Here is a 20,263-nt window from a genome sequence, read left to right as displayed (position 1 = left end):
TATATTGAAGTGTAAAAATAATAAATTATTATTAAAAAAGTTACCATTATAATTTTTATAACCTCTTTTATATTCCTTAAATGCCATAAATAGTGATGTATCATGTATATGAATATTACATAAATTAATACTACATTAGTATGTATAGGCATAATTAGGATGAAAAATTCATACTATTTATATATATAGAATATATATATATATATATATATATATATATATATATATAGATATATATATACGTACTGTATTGTAAATATATAACATTCTTGCTGTGTTGTGTGCTGTATGAAATAACTTGAATGCAGAGTGCATGCACCAGTGATATGATGTTATACTAACAACCAATGAAGCCTGTGTTTGGAAGGAATTTCAATATGCTTTGTTTACTAGTAAAACAGTATCAGCTGTAAGTATGTCTTAACTAACCTGACAAGATGGAAATGGCACTGTAAATCAGGAAACTGAGATAGAAAACAGTTTCTTAATCCAATTTTTTTATTTGTACTTTTTTTTTTTTTTTAAATAAGCAGAGGTATAAGGTAACTGTAATGTGTTCAACAGTACTATTATCCTAGTTCTACAAAACATCTAGTATTTAGTGGATAATTAACTGGTTTCATTATAACCAGCAACTGTATTTAAGAATGTGACTCTCTTTTAACTGTGCTGACTCATTGCTCCTCTGTGTTCTGCAGTGAAGCTTTATGTCATGTGTGCTCCCATGTATTATTTGTTTTGTGTTATGCACTGGCTGTTGGACTCTCAGAGTAATACAAAAAAAAAAGTTACTTGCTTAATGCCAAATGTGTTTCTGAACAAATGGCAAACCTCATTATTTGCAATGAAACATACCAACTATTAAGATAACTACTAAAACTTGCACCCATGTGTGTTCGGCAAACTTGAAAATATAACAGGTTTTGACGTATGAAAAAGATATTTTTGGTAGCTGATGTGAGTCTTCAAAGGAGTTGCTTTCATGGTCCTAGATGGGTTCCATAAGATAGATCAACCAATTCTCTGGTCTGGGCCAGTATAGTGCACTTTGACACCGACAGAGTGTAGGACTTCCAGACAAGAGGGCTCTTTCTCTTGTCTATAGCAGCTGCCTAGGTTTAATTCCTATTCTTAACTTGCACTGCATGTCAGCCATTATTGTGTCAACCATACACTCTGCACCAGACCTATTCACTCATTATTCTTTTTCAGCTCAATGCAGAATAATTATTCACCTAAATCCCATGGCATTTTGTCAGGGAAAGTGAATGGGCTTGAGGACTCACAGCAGCAACCAAAAATAGTTTTTCCTGCATCAAAAACTGATCTTTGGTAGCATAACCACTGTTTGTCCTCAAAGGAGTTTACAAAAGAAATGGACAGGTAATGAAATGGCTAAACTCTTAAAATCATTCCCAGCAACCCAGATCAAATTTTTGGTCCAGAGTTAAGCTACAAGTTATAAACCACATTCTTTATTCCAGAAACCCATAGGGTTTGGCAACAAAAAACATCAAACTTACCACAAACTTGCAACTATTAAGAGAGTTTTAAAGTGACTTACTCAAATATGCTGCGTTTGGTCGCAGTGTTGATGTACCTTTCCCAGGAATATCTTTGCAGCATAACTACCACACCAAGAAGACCCATGGTTTTCAGCTGTAGCGCATATGGGGTCAGGACTTACTATACCACCACCTGTTTCTCATGACCACCCAGTACACTCGGAGACTTCCTCAAAAGAAACATTTCTGAAGAAAGCAAACAATGTAGTACTTGCTTTCTGAATGTTATGCAACTTAGGAAAGGAGGGGGATCTGCCTTTTTAATAAGAGGGACTAAAATTATTCTCAGCCAAAGTAGAGAGTGGTTTGTTTGTGCTAGTGTGTAGGAAAGTCAGACCTGCTGGGATGTATGCTGTAACCTCTAGGTAAACCTTAAGTGCTTGAACTGGGTGCAGCATTCTATCTGACAAATTGAGTTCTTTTATCAGAATAGAGATTTTCTCTTGAAAGGGTTCTCATTCTTGGCCAGGAATGATGGGTCAGGAGACAATAACAAATGACAACTGTATAAGTTATTTAGTGTTGTCCCTGTCTACAATAAACCAGTGACCTCCTGATGCCAAAGCAAGGAATAAATCTTCTGACCCATGCAAAAAAGGGATCTTCCTTTGGACGGTCATTGGCGCCAATGACTGGGCAATCCTGAGTGCCTCAGCAATATTATTAGCACTTTGTTATTCGTTTGCATTCCCCCTCCTTTTTTTAATGTCCATTTGCAATTCAAGAGCCAAGCTCTTGCACATGAGCTCTACCCATACACTTACACTGCACATGGGAGGTACATTCAAAATATTCACAACAACTTAACCTTTGAATGTAGTCAAACAGTGAACATATTCATTTCACAACTGGTACCTTCAGTCTCAACATTAGGATAAATCTTTTAGTGCCAGCTGGAAACCAGTAAAAAACCAATAAAATTTTATATACAAGGGACTAGCAAATTTGTGTTTTTCTCTCACAACAGACAAACGTAATACATATAAAGATAATAACTGGAAATGGATTTATAACAAACATCTTGTTTATATACTAAAAATGTGAGCATACTTTACTGAGTAAAGATGGATCACTTTGGAATTTTTTTTTATCTACATATAAGCATAGGCAAGTAAATGTAGATGAATAAATGAACATATTTAGTGGCCTTTTATGTTGCTTAAATTATTGATTACACATCGTTAGATTTCATTGATGTGCATTACTTTATTTACTTTGTTTGTAATCTGGTTGTGGTAATATGGGAAATTTGTCATCCTTATCTGTCCTGTAAGATAAGCCACAAATTTGATTTGTCAGCCATGTGTATTGGTATTACTGTTTGGAAAACTAGCATTAGTTTTGATGACACAGCTGTACACATTATATATCTTATAATTTTTATTGATTTATATCATTAAAGTTTAATAAGATCATGACTATTCTCTCAAATTTGATGATCATATTGTCTATTATTCTAGGTTTCATCTTGCCTCATGTATCACCTTTCTGTGGCTGATGGCTTCTGCTGTTGTTTCACTCTCGTTGTTCATGTTGGACAGTTCTCAAAATCTCACATCACTATACCATTTTACTCATACCAGAGCTGTGGGTGTAGAATTTATGAATGATGCCATATGTATCAGTCTACGTTCGTATCTGTGTCTTGTGTGGGGGGATGAGAGGACTGACAAAGCAGGTAGTGATTTTCTTTATGATGAGCCCAACAGCCAAGGAGCTGCATTCAGTTTACTGTTGAGCCAGATGTCCCTGGTTACAGTTTCCAGCTAATTATCCTGTAAATGTAATGTTTTTTAATGGAAAATTAGTTCATATATCTCATTAATTAGATTTTGGAAAAATGGTCCTTTTTTTTAGGAGTTTATAATTTTGCCAAGATCTAACTGCATTTGGTAACTGATCATTATCTCAGGTTTCTGAAACAGAATGTGTTTATAAGATTTAATTTTTCCTGTTTTTTCTTTTTTGCTAACTTTCACCTTCCTCAGGGATTTGATCTCTGTGCTGATATATATAAGCTTCAAGAGGAGGTAAGTGCCATTATTACAACTACAGAAACCCCCCGTATTCGCAGACTTGCCTATGAAACATATAGTATAAGCTTTATTCACGGAAAATTTGCCTATTCATGGTATTTTTCATGGAGAAATACTCGGGTATTAAATTTTTAGTTTTTTATTTGAACTATCAAAATAAGCATTTTTGGAGGGGTTTTAAGTTTTGTGGATCACTGGGGATTCACTGTACATGATGTACTGTACTACTCATATTTGTTTAGCCGACTTCAACTTTTGGATATTCACAGGGAAATTAAAATTAAATGTTTGTGAAGTCAATAGTAGATGTATCTCGCAATGCCTGTGTCAGATTTTTAGCCTCTTCAGATAAATATTTTTGAGGGTCCCACAGAAAAACAAGGGTTATATGAAAAAAAAAGCCCAAACTACCATTATACAAACAAATCTCTTTTAAGTATCAGTAAGCTTAATGTCAAACAATTTTAAAAATCTAGTCAGATAGTTTTCATACTATATACTGGTCCTGATTCTTATTTAGAAAATAAAAAAAAATGCCCCATGGGTTATCTATATATATCAGTTAGAAAAAACTGGTGTTCTCCCAATTTACACAATACAGCAGACTGGTTCTAGAAACTATTTTAATACAGTGTTTATATCTGTTAGCTTTTGATGTTTCATCTATATAGATTAGGTACAAGACAATAATCTGCTGAATATCTGTTAGATACAGTTATTCAAGTAACCTCCTCATAATGGAAGTTGTTTGATGAATACACAGGACAAAGGGAAATCTATGTTTTTTATATTACATTATTCATACCAAACTAGGGTCACGACAATATTCTCTTATAGGAACCCAAGGAGGTTTACTTAGGTCAGGAAGTATACATGAATGGTGGCTTCTACTACTCAAAGGTTGAACTACCCACATATCCTGGACCATTTTAGGAACCAAATTTGTACATCACCGTTAGGAATAGTTCACCCATCAACGAGTCTTGAAACTTTACATACTGAAAAATGCCATTCGAATTTTTACATTTAGGTTTCATTTGTGCAAGTATCACACATTATGATACTTCACAAAAAGTTCTTCACCCTTCTCTGAAATACAGAAAGCTATCATTATTGTTCACAAACTTCATAAAATAACTACTTTTGGGGAAATGAAAAGATTTGAAGATAGTACATAATCTCTTTACATATATGCTTTAAAAGAATGCTAGTATTTTTTTTTATCTCCCATCTGGAATGGCATTCACTTAAAAAATTAAACCACACCCACAAAAAGCAGGCTTTCTAATATTTCCAAGATTGGTAGTAGTTTTCATTATTAATTTAAGTTAAAAATGCACTAAAATTTTGTGGGCGCAATCGAGTTTTCTGTACAGCGTATAATCAAGGCCACCGAAAATAGATCTATGTTTCGCAGGTCTCAATATAATGCTGTATGAGCCATAGCCCATGAAACTTTAACTATGGCCTGGCATTTTTCATTGCCAGATGCACGATTGTGGCTAACTTAACCTTAAAATAAAGATAAAAATACTTAGGCTAGAGGGCTGCAATTTGTTATGCTTGATGACTGGAGGTTGGATTATCAACATACCGGTTTGCAGCTCTCTAGCCTCACTAGTTTTTTAAGACCTGAGGGCAGACAGAAAAAAAGTGTGGATGGAAAGAGAAAGTCAGCACAATAGTTTCCGTTTCAGAAAACTAAAAATGAGTTGCTGACTTTGAGATTTTATAAGTAAAAAAACTGGTTTTTATTTCACCCTGAATTTGTCTGTGATTTTTCATCGCATAAATACATTTTATGATAACTGCTGTGATCGTTGTAAGATAATTTTTATACTGGCTCTCAATATCAAGGTTTACCATATCCTGTAGTGATTTTTCTAAACTTTTGAATTTTTATGCCATTGAAAATGTATGAGCATTTTCTGGTGTGCATTCATTGTTTGCCCATTCTTCTTTATAAGTGATCATAAATTTTGCCAAGTTGGTTTAAAAATGTTTTCTTAGGTAGTTTTGGCTAACTGTAAATCTGACAATTTACTTCCTTTGGTCACTCATGTCTACAAATCTGACAATAGACTTCCTTTGGCCCTAATTCTTACTTATAAATCTGACAATAAACTTCCTTTTGCCCTAACTCCTACCTACAAATCAGGCACTAGACTTCCTTTGGCCCCAACTCCTACCTACAAAACTTATATAATAGGCAAGGTAAATGACCAAGCGGCAACAAAGCGACTACCAATTCCGGAATGCGGCCACCTGGGGAATAAAAAGCATGGTAACAACAACGAAAATCTAAAGGAAGTTTAAGGAAAGCATAAGCGAAAAAGAGCCTTAATAAAACTATTATTAGAACTAGATTGAGCGCGTTAGACCTAATTGATTAGAAAAGATGAAAGGGAGAATAAGTTGAATTTTTATATTGACGACAAGCACGGAAGCCGTATCGTGGTTCTCGCGTACTATACTAGTACTAGTTCGTACCATGACAGTGCTTACTCGTAGACTCGTCTTCCAGCATCCGTTGAAGATTTGTCTGGCAAACATTTCACCACAAACAAAATAATGCTTTGCGTTATGGTCTGGGTAATGGTCCCGAAAAACCTTCCCTGCCGTGCATAGGTAGATAGGAATTGTAAAATTTCGCGTGTTCCACTTTTTGAAATACCTATTTTTCAGTACCTACCCATCTGATCAGATGGCATTACTACGTATAGGGAGCAGCAAGTCGGTTTGTTAATCATTCACGGGGCCTTGGTAATTATAAGCCGCATTCTGCGGAAAAGTAGACAGTGGCAGTTGACGTTTTTCCATGCTATTTTACTTGGTGCATAAGAATTTAAAGTAATATTTATTCGGCCGACTTTAATTTTAAAGTAATATTTATTCGGCCGACTGTAATTAAACCGTAATTTGCCTTTGAAGACTAGCTTGTACATGGGGTGTATAGAGTTCAAAGGTAAATAACATTAGTTACAGTCGACCGGCAAAGTATTAGGCTACCTAGCTACCTTAAACTCTTGTAAAGTAAGTAAAATAACATAAGGTGTGTTCACCGAGGGATCCGATCGCTAATTTCCCTCTCTCAGTGACGTCACTGGAGCACATCGACTGGGCGATGCACTTGTCACTCCGTCAGTTGCATTGTTGCAGTTCACGATTATGGGTGTGTATTCCATATTTGGGTGCACTAATAGTTCCAGACGGTATGGGATTTGTTTTCACAGGTTCCCTAAAGACCCCGAGGAGTCCAAAGTATGGATTAATGCATGTAAAATAAGAAGTGATAACATTAATGTTAAGGATGCCAGGATTTGTTTTGTCCATTTCTGGACAGAAGATTACAAAGAAATCTTCAATATGAACTGCTGCCACAACTTTACCAGAGAAGTTATCGCAGATTAAAGAAAATCGCAGTTCTCTCTTTAAATTAACCTGTTAAGGACGTAAAGTCAGGTATGGTTTAACAATTTGTTTACAATCTCATTGGTGCAATTTTTAATGACATAGTATCTTCGGTTGATAAGTAGCCTGGACTAAATTCTTGAAATGAATTACTAAATTAGATTAGGCCTAGCCTATGCAATGAATAAAGAAATTATCTGATTAAGGCTATCCAATATTTTTTCTTTTATACTTTCATTTTATGAATGTAAAGTTGATCGAACAGGTGATTAGACCTATGCATAATGACGTACTTCTGAGTACGTCTTCCTGTGCAGACAATAATTAGCCCTAGACCTTTTATTTCTTAAGAACCCCACTAAAGGATATCGTGGGGTCAGAGTATAGACTGAGTTCAAGTGTGGACTGAGTAATTTCTTGTTAGATGAGAACAACATTTTAAGCAATCACGTTCATAATGTCGCTCCCAATGATGATAACATGCCATGTATGAGCAATTCTAGTGTTATGGAACCAGGCAAGTCTTGGGTTTCCAAAACCCCTGAAGAAAGTGACTCCAGTCATGTTGACTTAGACTCTGAATTATGTATCTCTGCTCATCTCTTGATGAGAATTCCTCAGGAAGGTCTACCTAATGAGCTGGAGGAAGAGGATTTTGTAGATCTTGTAGTAGAGTCTGAAAATGGTATAGAAATTGAAATCCTAAATTATCTGGGAGATTATATAGCTCATAAGTACAGAAATAAATATCCTTCCATAGGATTCCCAGAAATTGAAGGCCTAAACAACGACTGGATCTCCAAAGTGAGGAGTAAAGTGCTGTTTAGGCCCAGTCCTCAATTTGTCAGTAATTGAAAGGAAATGGAATAACTTTAAATCTTTTCATGGGGAACAGTTAAAACCAGGCGTTGATGGGATTACGAAATTAGTTAATATTTTCAGGGAATTAAATATTGATGCTCCAGAGGAAGTAATGAAGTTCTTTATTAGGTGCAAAATACATTTTAGGATGAAGATATTAAATGCTGAAAGGACATCAGAATAAAGGTGTAAACAAAATGAAAAAAATTCTTCAGTAATTTTTGGTAAATAAAAGAACAATACGCTAATTCAATAAAAGTTTGGAAAGTTTATTTTTTTCATATTCATCCACCCTCGTTACTTTCGTTATTTGTATTCCAACAAGATTATATTCTGTATGGTAAGGTCTTAGATATCTTGATATAACTGTGTTTTAAGTGAGAGAGAGAGAGAGAGAGAGAGAGAGAGAGAGAGAGTATTTTCCTGTATGGAAATTGTGAACACCAGCATAGCAACAAATTACTGTCAAAACATACGTACGGTAATTATTAATTATTAAGTGTGCTGCCCAGTCGACGCGCACCTGTGACGTCACAGTGCGGGAACTGAGCGACCGACGATCTCACCTTATGTTATTCCATCTTGGACTGAACAATCTTCTTAAGTTTTGGTTGGGGGCAGGAAACGCAAACAAACCGCCATATTTGAATTCTGGTAGGGGGTGTGGGATACTTAGCTAACCTCCAGGGAACCACGTGTCCGGTAAGGGGAGAGGGGGATTGGGGTACTGGGAGAGGAAGGCACAGGTAGGAGTTGGTAACGTGTTACCTGACTGGGGACTCCGCCCCCCTCCCCCCCGTAACCCTCCTTAAAGAAAGGTAATCTTTGAAGTGTAACATGTAAGTTATGATACTAACCTAACCTAACCTAGTAGCCCCCTCATTATTTCTCTCACTTAGGAAGTCTGCATCTGAAGCAAAAACTCCTATAACATGGCGCATGTGCAGTAGGAATCGGCTTCGTAATAGCAGTAGTAATACTAAGTGGATTTTAGCTATGTAACGGCTTCATTATCGGTTTATTGCTTTATTTCAGCTTGTATTTCGTGTTTCAAGTGTCAGGTACATAAGAGGAAATAACACAATATCACGGCAAAGCCTTCCCCCAAGCGTTTTACCCAACTGATAACCCTGCTTTCCCATCGGTCCCCTTTACCATAGGATAGAGTTGTAGAGCATAATTCTCCCAAGTGTTTTACCCCACACTCCCATCAGTCCCCCATACCATAGGAGAGAGTTCAAAGGTAAATTACAGGATAATTACAGCTGGCCAAAAAAATATAACTTTATTCTTGTTCAGGAGGTAAAATTTTATAGAAAAACGTTAGCTGCCACAGTCTACTTCGCCACGGTATATGGGCTTAGATCTACCAGGGCCTTTTTCATCCACCCTCCAATCATCAAGCATACCAAGCCTAATTGCAGAATTCTAAGGCAGCCTCAGTTTTTATTTGTTCCTATAAGATATTACAAACCTTTGGTCCTTTAGATAAGGGATCCCTTTAGCGAAGCTTGAAACAGCTGCTAGACTTTTATAGCAAAGTAGTTTGGTAGCTGGGTATTTCTAAGCCAGCATTGCTCATTGAAGTAGTCTATGGCAATTGACATTTCCTGTATTATTTTACTTGTTTTACAAGAATTTAAAAAAATATTTTGTTAAAACTTCAGAAGCGTGCCCACTGGATACTAAAAAAAATAATCACCTACATGGAAAGAGCATGTGAAAAGCTATATACAAAGCATAGTCATTGGTATATGAGATTGAACGAGGTGGAATTAAATGAGCTTGATAAGTTTTTACCTCGAATTTTTCCTAAGTTGGGAGAGATGTTTCTTCTATGGTAATGTTTGCTTTTAATGAGCCGTGTAACTACTAAAATCCACAGATAAATGAGTACACTATGACGTCTTACATGTTTGGCTAATCACAGTTTCATTGTTTGACACAGAAACTTTGACCAATGGCACAGGTGTTCGAAAATTTTCTCGACGCAAGAATACATTATCCTACCAACGCTATTTCAGTTCCTTCATAGATCTTGAACTGGGAGCCAGCACTTCTGAGCAGCATTTACGGGATAATATTCCAGATCCTGTCGACGAAATTCCAGCATCTTGTAGCGACTGTTATTTAAGTTATGGTGGTTTTTGTCTAGTGTACTCTGTAAATTCACAAAAACTAGTGGATTTTTGCTAGAGACATAGTGCCCTTAAAGGGGGTTTGCAAAGGGATCGAAGCCCCTCCCCCCCGCTAGGCCTAGGTAGGCTTACGGCGCCCTAGGTTAGGTAAGGCGGTTGTGTTAGGTTAGGTAGTGCTCCGCAAATCACTTTTCTCCTGCTTCCCCCACCCAAAATCTCCGGTTCTCTCTGGGGCCCTCTAAAATTGTAGTAGTAGGTTTAGGGTTAGATTATGTGTGCAAAAGTAAATGATAGTTTCTTGCATTTAAAGAGTTTCCTCATGTTTCTATGCATTCTGCAACACCAATCTGGTGATTTCTTGCCGTTTTTCATCATTAAACCATAAAAAACTGGTGCGGCATGCTTCTGAAGTTTTACCAATATTTTGTCGGTCGGCTGTAACTAGGGTAGTAAGTGTCCAGTCAAGCTAGATTATGGCAGTTGATGTTTTTCTATGTTATTTTACTTGCTTTACAAGAGTTTAAGGAAATATTTTGCCAGTCCACTGTAGTTAAGCTGTGTGTTACCTTTGAACTGTATACATCAGTAGGGACCCATTGGTACCGTGGTGTAGTCTTCAAAGGTAAATTACAGTTTACTACTATATTCGAAGTTTTGGGTCGGGGCAAAAAAAAAACGTAAACAAAGTTGCCATGTTTGAGTTCTGGTAGAAGGTGTGGGATACATAACCATCAGGGAGACATATGTTCGCCAGGGGGAAGAAGGGGATTGGGGGGAGGGTGGGAGGAGGGCACAGAAGGCATGCTAACCTAATCTGACCTAGTAGAACGTGTTACCTGACCGGGGGCAAGACCCCCCTTAAGGGAAACTTAAAATAAAGGTTATTATACTATCCTAACACACTAACCTAGGACAGAAACTATCACAAAATACAAACGGTAATTTACCAAAACTGAAATGTTTGTAAATGTATAAAATGAAATGTAATATGAATGTAAATGTTCTAATAATAAGGTAAAATTGTAACAAAGAAATTATTATGGGAGAGTAAGTGTTGTAAAATGATGAAACGAAAATAGACAGACATGAATAATGGAAAGAGAAGGTAGAGACTTGTGTAGATTAAAATGTTTGTGAGTCGATAAAATGGAATATATAAATATAAATGTTCTAATAATACGGTAAAATTTTAACAAAGAAATTGTTGTGGGTGAGAAATGTATTGTAGAATGGTAAAACGAAAATAGCCAGACATGAATAAAGGAAAGAGAAGGGAGTGACTTGTGTACAAATGTATGAAATTCCCCCTAGCAACCTCCAATTTCACGTCTCTGACACAAAGGTATTGAGACGTTCTTAAACCGCCTTCTAGTCCCACCCCTTAGACATTTTTCAGGGGCTTGCCCTCAATTGTAAGGTAATATTGCAAGATACATGGGGCAAAATTATGAAGTGAGAACATGTCAATGCACATGTTAAACAAATACTATATGATAAATGGAACAGAAATAAAAACTTGAAATAACATAACATGATTATAAAACAATTGTTAAAAAAGAATATATGTAACTTAATGTATGAATCCCCCCAAAGTTTTCACATGGCCGTATCACAATGTAGGGTTAATATGGTAACATGATCAGTTAAATACATCTCCCCCCAAAAAAATTCCCCCACCATTTATCTCACTTAGGAGTCGGTGTCTGAAACAAAAGCTCCCCTATAGCGTGGTGCTGCCCGGTAGCATTTGGCATCGTAATAGTAGTAGTAGTAGGTGAATTTTGCCTGTGATACTGTTATATTCTTGGTTTATTTATCACTTATTTCTACTTGTATTTGGCGTTCCAAATGTCATAAATTAGAGGAAATAACACAATAACATGCCAAACTTTCTCCAAGGGATTTACCCCACCCATAACCTGGCTTTCCCATCAGTCCCCCTTACTGTAGGTTAGAGTTGTACAGCATAATTCTCCCAGTGGTGTACCCCACCCAGAATCCTGATTCCCAATGGGGCCCCTTTACCATCGCATAGAGTTCTAAGGTAAATTACAGCTTAATTACAGCTGGACAATAAAATATTAATTTGAATTTTTGTTCAGGAGGTAAAATTTTATAGAAAAACGTCAACTGCCATAGTCTAGCTCGCTGCGGAATGCCGGCTTAGATCTATCGATAGTTGAACTAGCTTGGGAAGGGGAATGTCCACCGTCTTGTCCATATGTAGCTATGCACGTCGCTTTTGGCCACTTTCAGGTGATGATGCATGCTTACATCGCTCTTGGCTTGAGTGCTGCTAGCTCTTTTAGATACTTTCACGGTGAGATCTCTCCTTTCTTTTGTGGAATTATTGTTTTTGTTTGCAGTTGATTTTGGTGTATTCCAACCATGCAAACCCATGATTTTACTGTGCCATCTTCTAGCCTACCCCTCTCTAGCACGTATGCCCAGGTGTGGACAGCAATAAGTAATATTTACAGATACAGTGTAGATTTCAATCCTCATAGCCTCTGCAGACAGATAGGTTGCAGAGAATAGGATTGCAATTCTGCATTATCTTTTGATTAGCATTATTCTTGAAACCCTGTGCAATGGGTGAGATTCCAGGGAGAGAACGTTATTGGAGGAGTGGCGTCAAGTTGCCGGGCCCTTTGTCCTTGTTTATGTTCCGCAGTGGGTTCCCCCGCTTTGCTCCTTCCTCTTCAAAGGAGGAAGCCTTTTCGTCCTTTTGCCTGATTTGTAAGGCAGATAGGATGGAGTGGAGGCTGCGGTTCATGAAGACCTCAGCAAGGGGCCTTCAGGTCGTTCTGAGGGAGTCAATCCCTTTGGGTGACAAGGAGCCCCCTCTATTAACCAGTCTGTTTCTTTTTCAGGTATGATAGAAGAGCATCAGGTTGGTCTTGCAGCGGCTCAGCATTTTCTAGACCAAGTGAGTTCCCGTCGCTGTAAGTCTTGCTTTTGCACCTGGCTGTCCCCATGATGACTCAGGTAATGGAAACCCCCACTATCACCTCTGTCACTGTTTCGGCATTGCCATGTTCTTGCATTGGTGTTGCTGCTACCTTATGATGCCACCCTATTGGTGGTGACAGGGACTGCTGTGTGCACCTCCTGACACATTGAGTCATGGCAGCTCCTTCTCCTGAGTTCACGATGCCTCTGGAGGTCATTAATGTTCACTGTTCCTGAGGGCGTCCCTACTTCTCCCAGGGTACCTGTAGGAGTGAGCCATCTGCTCTGCTTCACACCCTCCCGACTGCATGAATGACTTTGCAGCCATCCCGATGAAGGCAACAAAGAGGAAGTTGTTGAAGAGGAGATGACATTGAGTGCCATCATCATTGTCTTCATCGTCTTCTTCCTTGTTGCCGTCATCTTCTGCATCCTACCCTCCATCCAAGACCTTGGTCTGGGAAGAAGAAGGTTGCCTCTCTGTCCCCCTACGAAATCTCAATGAAATTTCTAGGGTCCTGCCTTCCTCTTCGGAAGAAGCAGAGGTTTCTCTTGTCGACTCTCCCTCACCTGAAGGTGAATGTACCGGTCCGCAGGCCTTGCATTAGGCCTTCAGAATTGGTAGCCAAGGGAGTGGTTACCTATTTAACTGCTCCCTCCACTAGTTCAAAGAAGCTTGCTTCCAAAACTAGTTCAGTGTCATGGCCTCGGTCTGACCGAGATGCCTCGAATGTATGAGCCTCTACAGAGACTCACACATCCTGATCTGTGAATGGAGGTTCCTCTCTCAGTACCAGTGAGGGCAAAAGGCAAGAGAAAGAGAAGAGACATTCAAGTGCTCAGACCCTCCCTGCCGGTACTTCTACTGGTACTTGGCCAGAGGCCCGAACCCGTACCTTGGTGTTAACCGAGCACCTGGAGAGGTGAAGAGGTCTCCTATACAGACTCCTTATACAGGGGCTTTGGGCCTAAAGGAATCTGGGACATGTCTTGAGAAGAACGAATGCTCTCATCGGCAAGCTGCTCCTTTGGCTCCGTCGTGTGTGTGCGAGAGGAGCGACTTGGCCAAGTTGAGGGCTTGGCTCGAACTGGGGCCACGGTTTGGCTATGCTGAGCCAAGGCTTCTGCCCACCATGTGAGAACTGATTTGCGCTTCTTGGGGTAGTGCCTCTCCTGAACAGAGGCATTCCTCTAGACCCGTATTGCAATCATCACCATGGGTTGGTGATCAAATGCAGCTTGCCTCTCTGACCGCTTGGCAGATAGGACAGGTGAAAGAGCCAGGCCTTCTTCACCTGTTCCCTCAACTCCTTGAATATTTAGAAAATGAGTTTCGAACAGGAAGGACTCCTTTGAAGGTTCTCAAAGGAGTCCTGCTCCTCAAGCTTATGCTTCTGGCTCGGTCTTGGGCCAAGCAGGTAATATGCAGGAACTCAAGGCAGCCCTCTTGGCTTTCCAAGAGTTTCGAGATCAGGAGACTCGCTTGAGTTTCATCAGTTGACTTTGCAGGTGCACGAGCGGGCCGTAGCCCGCTTGGTAGAGCTGTCAGCCAGATACATTCCAGGCAAGAGTAATGTAGTGGCAGACAAGCTTAGCTACCATAATCAGGTAATAGGGACCGAGTGGTCCCTTTAACAGAACATGGCAGAAAGGCTGTTTAGCCTATGGGGTGTCCAGTTATAGACTTGTTCGCTGCCCTGTACAACAGGAAGCTAGTGACCTTCTGCTCTATTGTCCTGGACCCATGGACCGCTGCGGAGGACACGTTCTAGCACCCATGGGACAACCCTGAGGTTTACGCCTCTCCCCCCGTTTTGCATGATATGTATGGTGATCAACAGAATGTTGACTACCTCGAATCTTCAGATGACTATGATGGCACCCCAAATGGCCTCAGGCCATTTGGTATCTTGACCCTGAGGCCATTTGGTATCCCAACCTTCTGGCTCTTCTCCCCGAGGCACTGAGAGAGATTCCCCCATGGCACAACCTGCTGTCAACTGCATGTAGAACGGTACCATCAGTCAGTGCCTTCCCTGTGTCTTCATGGCTGGAGATTATCCACCATCTTTTGTAAGCGAGAGGCTTTTCTTGTCAAACAGTCCTTTGCAGTGGTATACCAGGGAAAGTGGTTCGTCCTCTGTGATTGGGGCCACTCTTCAACAGGTTGCGGATATCCTCTTCTTCCTTTGCCGAGAGAAGCTCCTCTCCATTTCAGCTTTGAAAGACTATAGGGCCGTGGCTAGGCCTAGTCTTAAAGCTGAAGAGTATCGATATCTCATCCTCTTAAGAGATATCTTTACTTATGAGGAACTTCGAGAGGTCTTGCCCACCCAGGGGTCTTACCCAAGGGTTCTGCAAGAACCTGTCGGTTCCACAGGTACTGAAGGCAGGGGTTTGGGCTAACCAGACTGCCTTCACATCGTTCTACCTTCAGGATGTACTTCACAGTAGGGATGTGCCTGAGTATGGGTATCGGTATCGGTGGTATCAGCTAGTTTTTGTGGTAGCGGTGAATTTCTGGCCTATACCAGCCGATACTTTGTCATTAGCATAGGTATTTAGAACCTTTCTAGGCCTCCTAAAATGTACATATATATTAACATAGCCCAGCAAACAAACTATATATAGGCATGTGATTGTATGTACCTAGGCTCATTGTTTAACTTTTAAGAACAGATGGTATCTTAATACTGTACAGTGTATTTAACAATTTATTGTAATTCTAATTTTAATTAACTATGGTAGTGTCTATCTCTATCAGCAATGTTTTTTGTAACAATATATATTCTCCTAAATAGCAGTAATATGGAGGTAACAGGTATTGGTATCGGTGCATCCCTACCCCACAGGTTCTAGGACACTTCTTCCTTGGGCCCAGTGGTGGCTGCTCAACAAGTGGTGTAGCTTACCCAGCTCCTTAACTGGACAAGGTTACATCTCGCCTTTGTGAATTGTACGAATGTGGGTGTGAATGAGAGAGTGACTGGCCTCCTCCTTTCCACCTTTCCATTCTTCTCTCTTCCTTCGGGCAAAGAGTTGAGGTCGTCACACACACTGGAACTGGTGGCTGATGCAGGCAATGTAATGTTTGTTATTGCTTTTATTTATTTGTAGGCCACCTATGTAAAGTAGTCTATTATTACTTTGCCAGTGTAAAAACTTTTATTGTTATTTGCATGTGTATTGTAGTCATTTTATATTGTGGATTTGTAGATTCTCTGGATACTCTGGATTTTTGTAGTCTCAGGATGGTTGTAGAGATTCTTTAAAGTCTCAGGAGGCTTAGAAAGACACATCGCTGTTTTTTTCTTACTTCATTCACACAAACTATAAATACACTAGACTGTTGTTAAACATACAAGTTTAGTTAGTATCAAGGGTGGTACGGCTCTGTTGTCGTCTGCTTGAGGTGAAGAGTTGTAATTTGACTTTGTGTCGATGTTTGAAGTCTTTCTTCTCCATGGCTGGTAAGGCACACAACCTCACCCTCTCGTTGCTACTTTGATTCTCTCTCATTCTCTCCTTGTCTGCTTCTTCTGTCGACATCTCTTCAAAGAAGTCTCCTCCAGTAGTAGGCGGTTTTTTTCTGTTGCCGCCTTCTGGTCTTCTTGATTGGTGGGTTACTAATGATGATGTCCATGGTACCACCCTTTTTAAAATAATTTCAACACCTCCTTGTCATTGGAAGTGTCTAATTTCTGCTGTAGGTCAAAGGCTATTTCAGAGCCGCTAAATGCAGTTTTTTTTTTAATTGCCACTAGGCCGCTAAACACCTCTGCTTGTTTGGGTTATAATACGATAAACACATCCGTTATTTAATGCAATTCTCTCTCTCTCTCTCTCTCTCTCTCTCTCTCTCTCTCTCTCTCTCTCTCTCTCTCTCTCTCCATCTGTGTATCAGTGGGATCTCTCTCTCATTTTATTTCTACTCTATTTTCCCTAACTAACATTACATCACTTGGCCACCACCATAGATCGTTTTCAATGTTTTAATTATACACAATAATAATGGACTTATATATTAACTAAATTGGCAACAATTGGTAGTAATGCATTCAATAAAAAAGTCTTTTCCCAGTGATGGAGAAAAAATAAGCATATAAAATTATTACAAATTATTGTCAAGTAAAAAGACAATGTTGACATTAATTATCAATCATGGTTCATTCCTTTTAATTTCTGCCAGTATCCTTTGTATTTTATTAATAGTCAATTTCCTTACTATTATGATAAACAAAACAACGGCTACTACTATTACCACTAAATTTACTAATGACAAAATTGGGGATACATTTTCCTTGTAGTAGAAGTATTCATCAAGATAGTTCAAGTTTTTAATTTTTTAAAATTCTAATTGAGACAATTTGAATTCTTTTTATCTCACATGAGTAATTTTTATATGGCACGTTGTTTAATTCATATGTCGTAAATACATTAGGTTCTTATCAATACAAATGGTTCGCTATTATCAGTTGACATGATGTTGTAAAAGATTTAACATTTTTAAACCTTATTTCTGTCGTTACATTGTGACATTTAATTTTAGCTACAACAGTATTTAGTGAAAACACAAAAAATTTCTGTGATTGTACATGCATCATTTTCTTGATTTTGATTAATCGACATTTCTTGGATACATGGATATGAATCTGTATTTTCATACAGACTAGGTATCAAAGTTACATATAAATTCTTCTGGTTTTAGCAAGATACACTCATTAAATTGTTTATCAATTTAAAATGACAATAGGAGGGAGTGCTCTTCTAATGCAAAATGTTTAGTATTACCTTTCGTAATGATTATTTGATTGTTAATTATCATAGGAAATGGACAAAGTGATTAATGTCTTTGTGATCCTGGTATTGAAAGGCACAATTAGAATAATTTTATCATAAAGCACTTTGGCACTTATTAAACTGTAATACATGAATACATCTTTCACAAGCGGTTTGAGATGTTTCTCTACTACGCAAAATTTAATAATGTCTTTAACTCTTTAAGAGTGATTAGTGTTGGGCTCAAAATATCACATCACTTTCTAGTGCGAATGTATTTAAAAACTGTGTTTTCCAATTTGTTTAGTTCTTTTGTTACATTCTGATCGACTTGATTTATAAAAATTTTCAGTTTTTCTATTTGTTCTGCATTCTGATTGTGTGAGGTGATCACTTTATTTATCACTGTGCCTCTTTCTGCTGCCCATTTTTCTAGTCTGTCTATTCTTTCTTTTTCATGTTTTATATATTCTCTTTATATAAGTTTCACTAAGTGTTTTATGCCTATAATATTTTGAGACCAATACCAATCTAACACTTTTCCTTTTACATATGATTATCTAACTCTTTCGGTTTCGGAGATTATATCACTTATTGATCGCCATTTTATTATCTTGTACAGCTTTCTCCTGTCTTATGTTATCTATAAATTCAGTGAAACATGGGTCTGCCTTTACGACTTTTATATGATTCCAGTGGACTACATTTTCCTTTAAATCACCTTCATTAATTACTCTGTATTTTAATCTTAGCATTTCTACAATTTATATGGACCAGTGATCTTAGGAGAAACCTTTACATTTGGCCCTTCTTCAATGTTATTTTGTACATATATTTGGGTACCTATTGTAATGTCTGGTTTAATGGCCTTTTTATTATAATATTTGGCATGAGTCTCATGGACCTCCTTTAGTTTAGCCCTTGTTTTCATGATATCTCGTAAGTACGCCTGGTTTTCCATGCAACATAATCATCATAGTTATAAGTATGTTTGGGTGGTGTTGAATCGTCTAATAATGTGTTAGTCATTCTCTTTTGATAACCGTATAGCAAATGATGTTGAGATTCTTCTATTGTCTCATTTACAGTATTATTCAATGTGAATTGTATGTCTTCTAGTACTAAGTCTCAATCTTTAGTCTGTGGACTCACGAAAGTTTTCCGGATATCCTTTATTTTACCATTAGTTCGTTCTGTTGCTCAATTAGAACTTGGTTTATAAGCGGTTATTTGACATTTATTTATTTCATAAAATTCACACATTTTCTTCAAAAGATCACTAGTAAATTCAACAGCATTATCAGAAAGAAGAACTTGTGGACATGAATGTCTTGTGATAATTCTCGATTTAAGAGCTTCTGCCACTGTAGTTGCATCTCTGTTTCTTACTGTTATTATTTCTACTTATCAAGTTAGATTTCCTCTATCAAATTGTCAACTATGGGTCTCTGGCTTATTGGTAATCTGTAATTAGGAGTAATTACAGATTACCAATGTTCTACAACAAAATTCTATGTTGTAGAACATTTGTTCTTCCTAGTTTCTCCTTGTAAACTATTAAATTTCTGTATTTCTCTAGCACCTGAATGAACTTTTTTCTATTTTCTGGAAAATCTGTTTTATTCACTTCCTGATTTATTTTAGAGTTTTGGCCACTTATAGAAAAAAAAGCTTTTTCTTCTACTGTTAGCAAAGGATTATTAACAGGGATTCCTATGCAAAACAATGCCAGCGTGTAGTGTTAGTTTCTCATTTGAATAGTTTTGGACATAAACTTCGCAGTTACCACCATACATGTGGACTAGTGAATTATCCATTCTGACAAAGTCTGGCAATTCTTCATTCAATAAGAGGATATCTTTATCTTTTATAACCTCCTTTAATCGCAAATAAATTTTTGTTAAACATTTTGAATACAAAGTTACTCCTCTATTAAGTATAAATTATACTTTATCATCATCAGCTGCGCTAACACAACATATTTCTTCTTCTATGTTTGAAAAATATGAAAGTTCTCTATCTCCAGTGGTTTCTTCTGTTACTTGTATTATACTCTTTATATCTGATTTATTTATATTTAAGAGCAATACTTCATTTTATATCCCTTCACTTTTACAACTCATTAGTATAGGTTACTACATTACTATAGGTATAGGCGCCTTGATTTTCGGTAGATTCAGTGTTTTGGTCATCACAACTATTTATATCTGAGTAATTATTTATATCTGTGTATATATCATCTTTATGTGCATATCTCAACAATTCTGTATTTCCTAATTGTGGGAATTCCCATTTTTTGTGTGTGTCCACCTTATCTTGCTTATTCTTGTTACTTATCTGCTTCACGTATGTCTGTCTCGCTTATCGAAACTGTTTCAGACAAATTGATCAGATTTGGGTGAAACTTGTCTTCGTCAAGCGTAAAACATACACTCTTCTGATTATCCTGTTTCAGGCGAATCTTTCCTTCATTACTATCTAATAATATTCCACATCTCATTAAAGTAAATGAAAACAATAC

General features: G+C 37.8%; 1 protein-coding gene across 21 annotated transcripts in view; it reads left to right on the top strand.

The window, feature by feature from the left end:
* The window catches only part of LOC135219359 (trichohyalin-like), a gene marked incomplete at its 3' end in the record, with an annotated part of 284,115 nt that overhangs the window by 129,115 nt on the left and 134,737 nt on the right, over nt 1-20,263 (top strand). For 19 of the 21 annotated variants that reach the window (XM_064256063.1, XM_064256067.1, XM_064256061.1 and 16 more), the window contains 1 exon segment: nt 3,554-3,595. In XM_064256063.1, the coding sequence (XP_064112133.1) occupies nt 3,554-3,595 (42 nt within the window). 21 annotated transcript variants of the gene reach the window in all.

Source organism: Macrobrachium nipponense, chromosome 1, assembly GCF_015104395.2.
Source record: "Macrobrachium nipponense isolate FS-2020 chromosome 1, ASM1510439v2, whole genome shotgun sequence".
In the NCBI taxonomy this organism is placed as follows: domain Eukaryota; kingdom Metazoa; phylum Arthropoda; class Malacostraca; order Decapoda; family Palaemonidae; genus Macrobrachium; species Macrobrachium nipponense.
The sequence above is the reverse complement of the archived record's forward strand: the minus strand, read 5'-3'. Positions and strand labels throughout refer to the sequence as shown.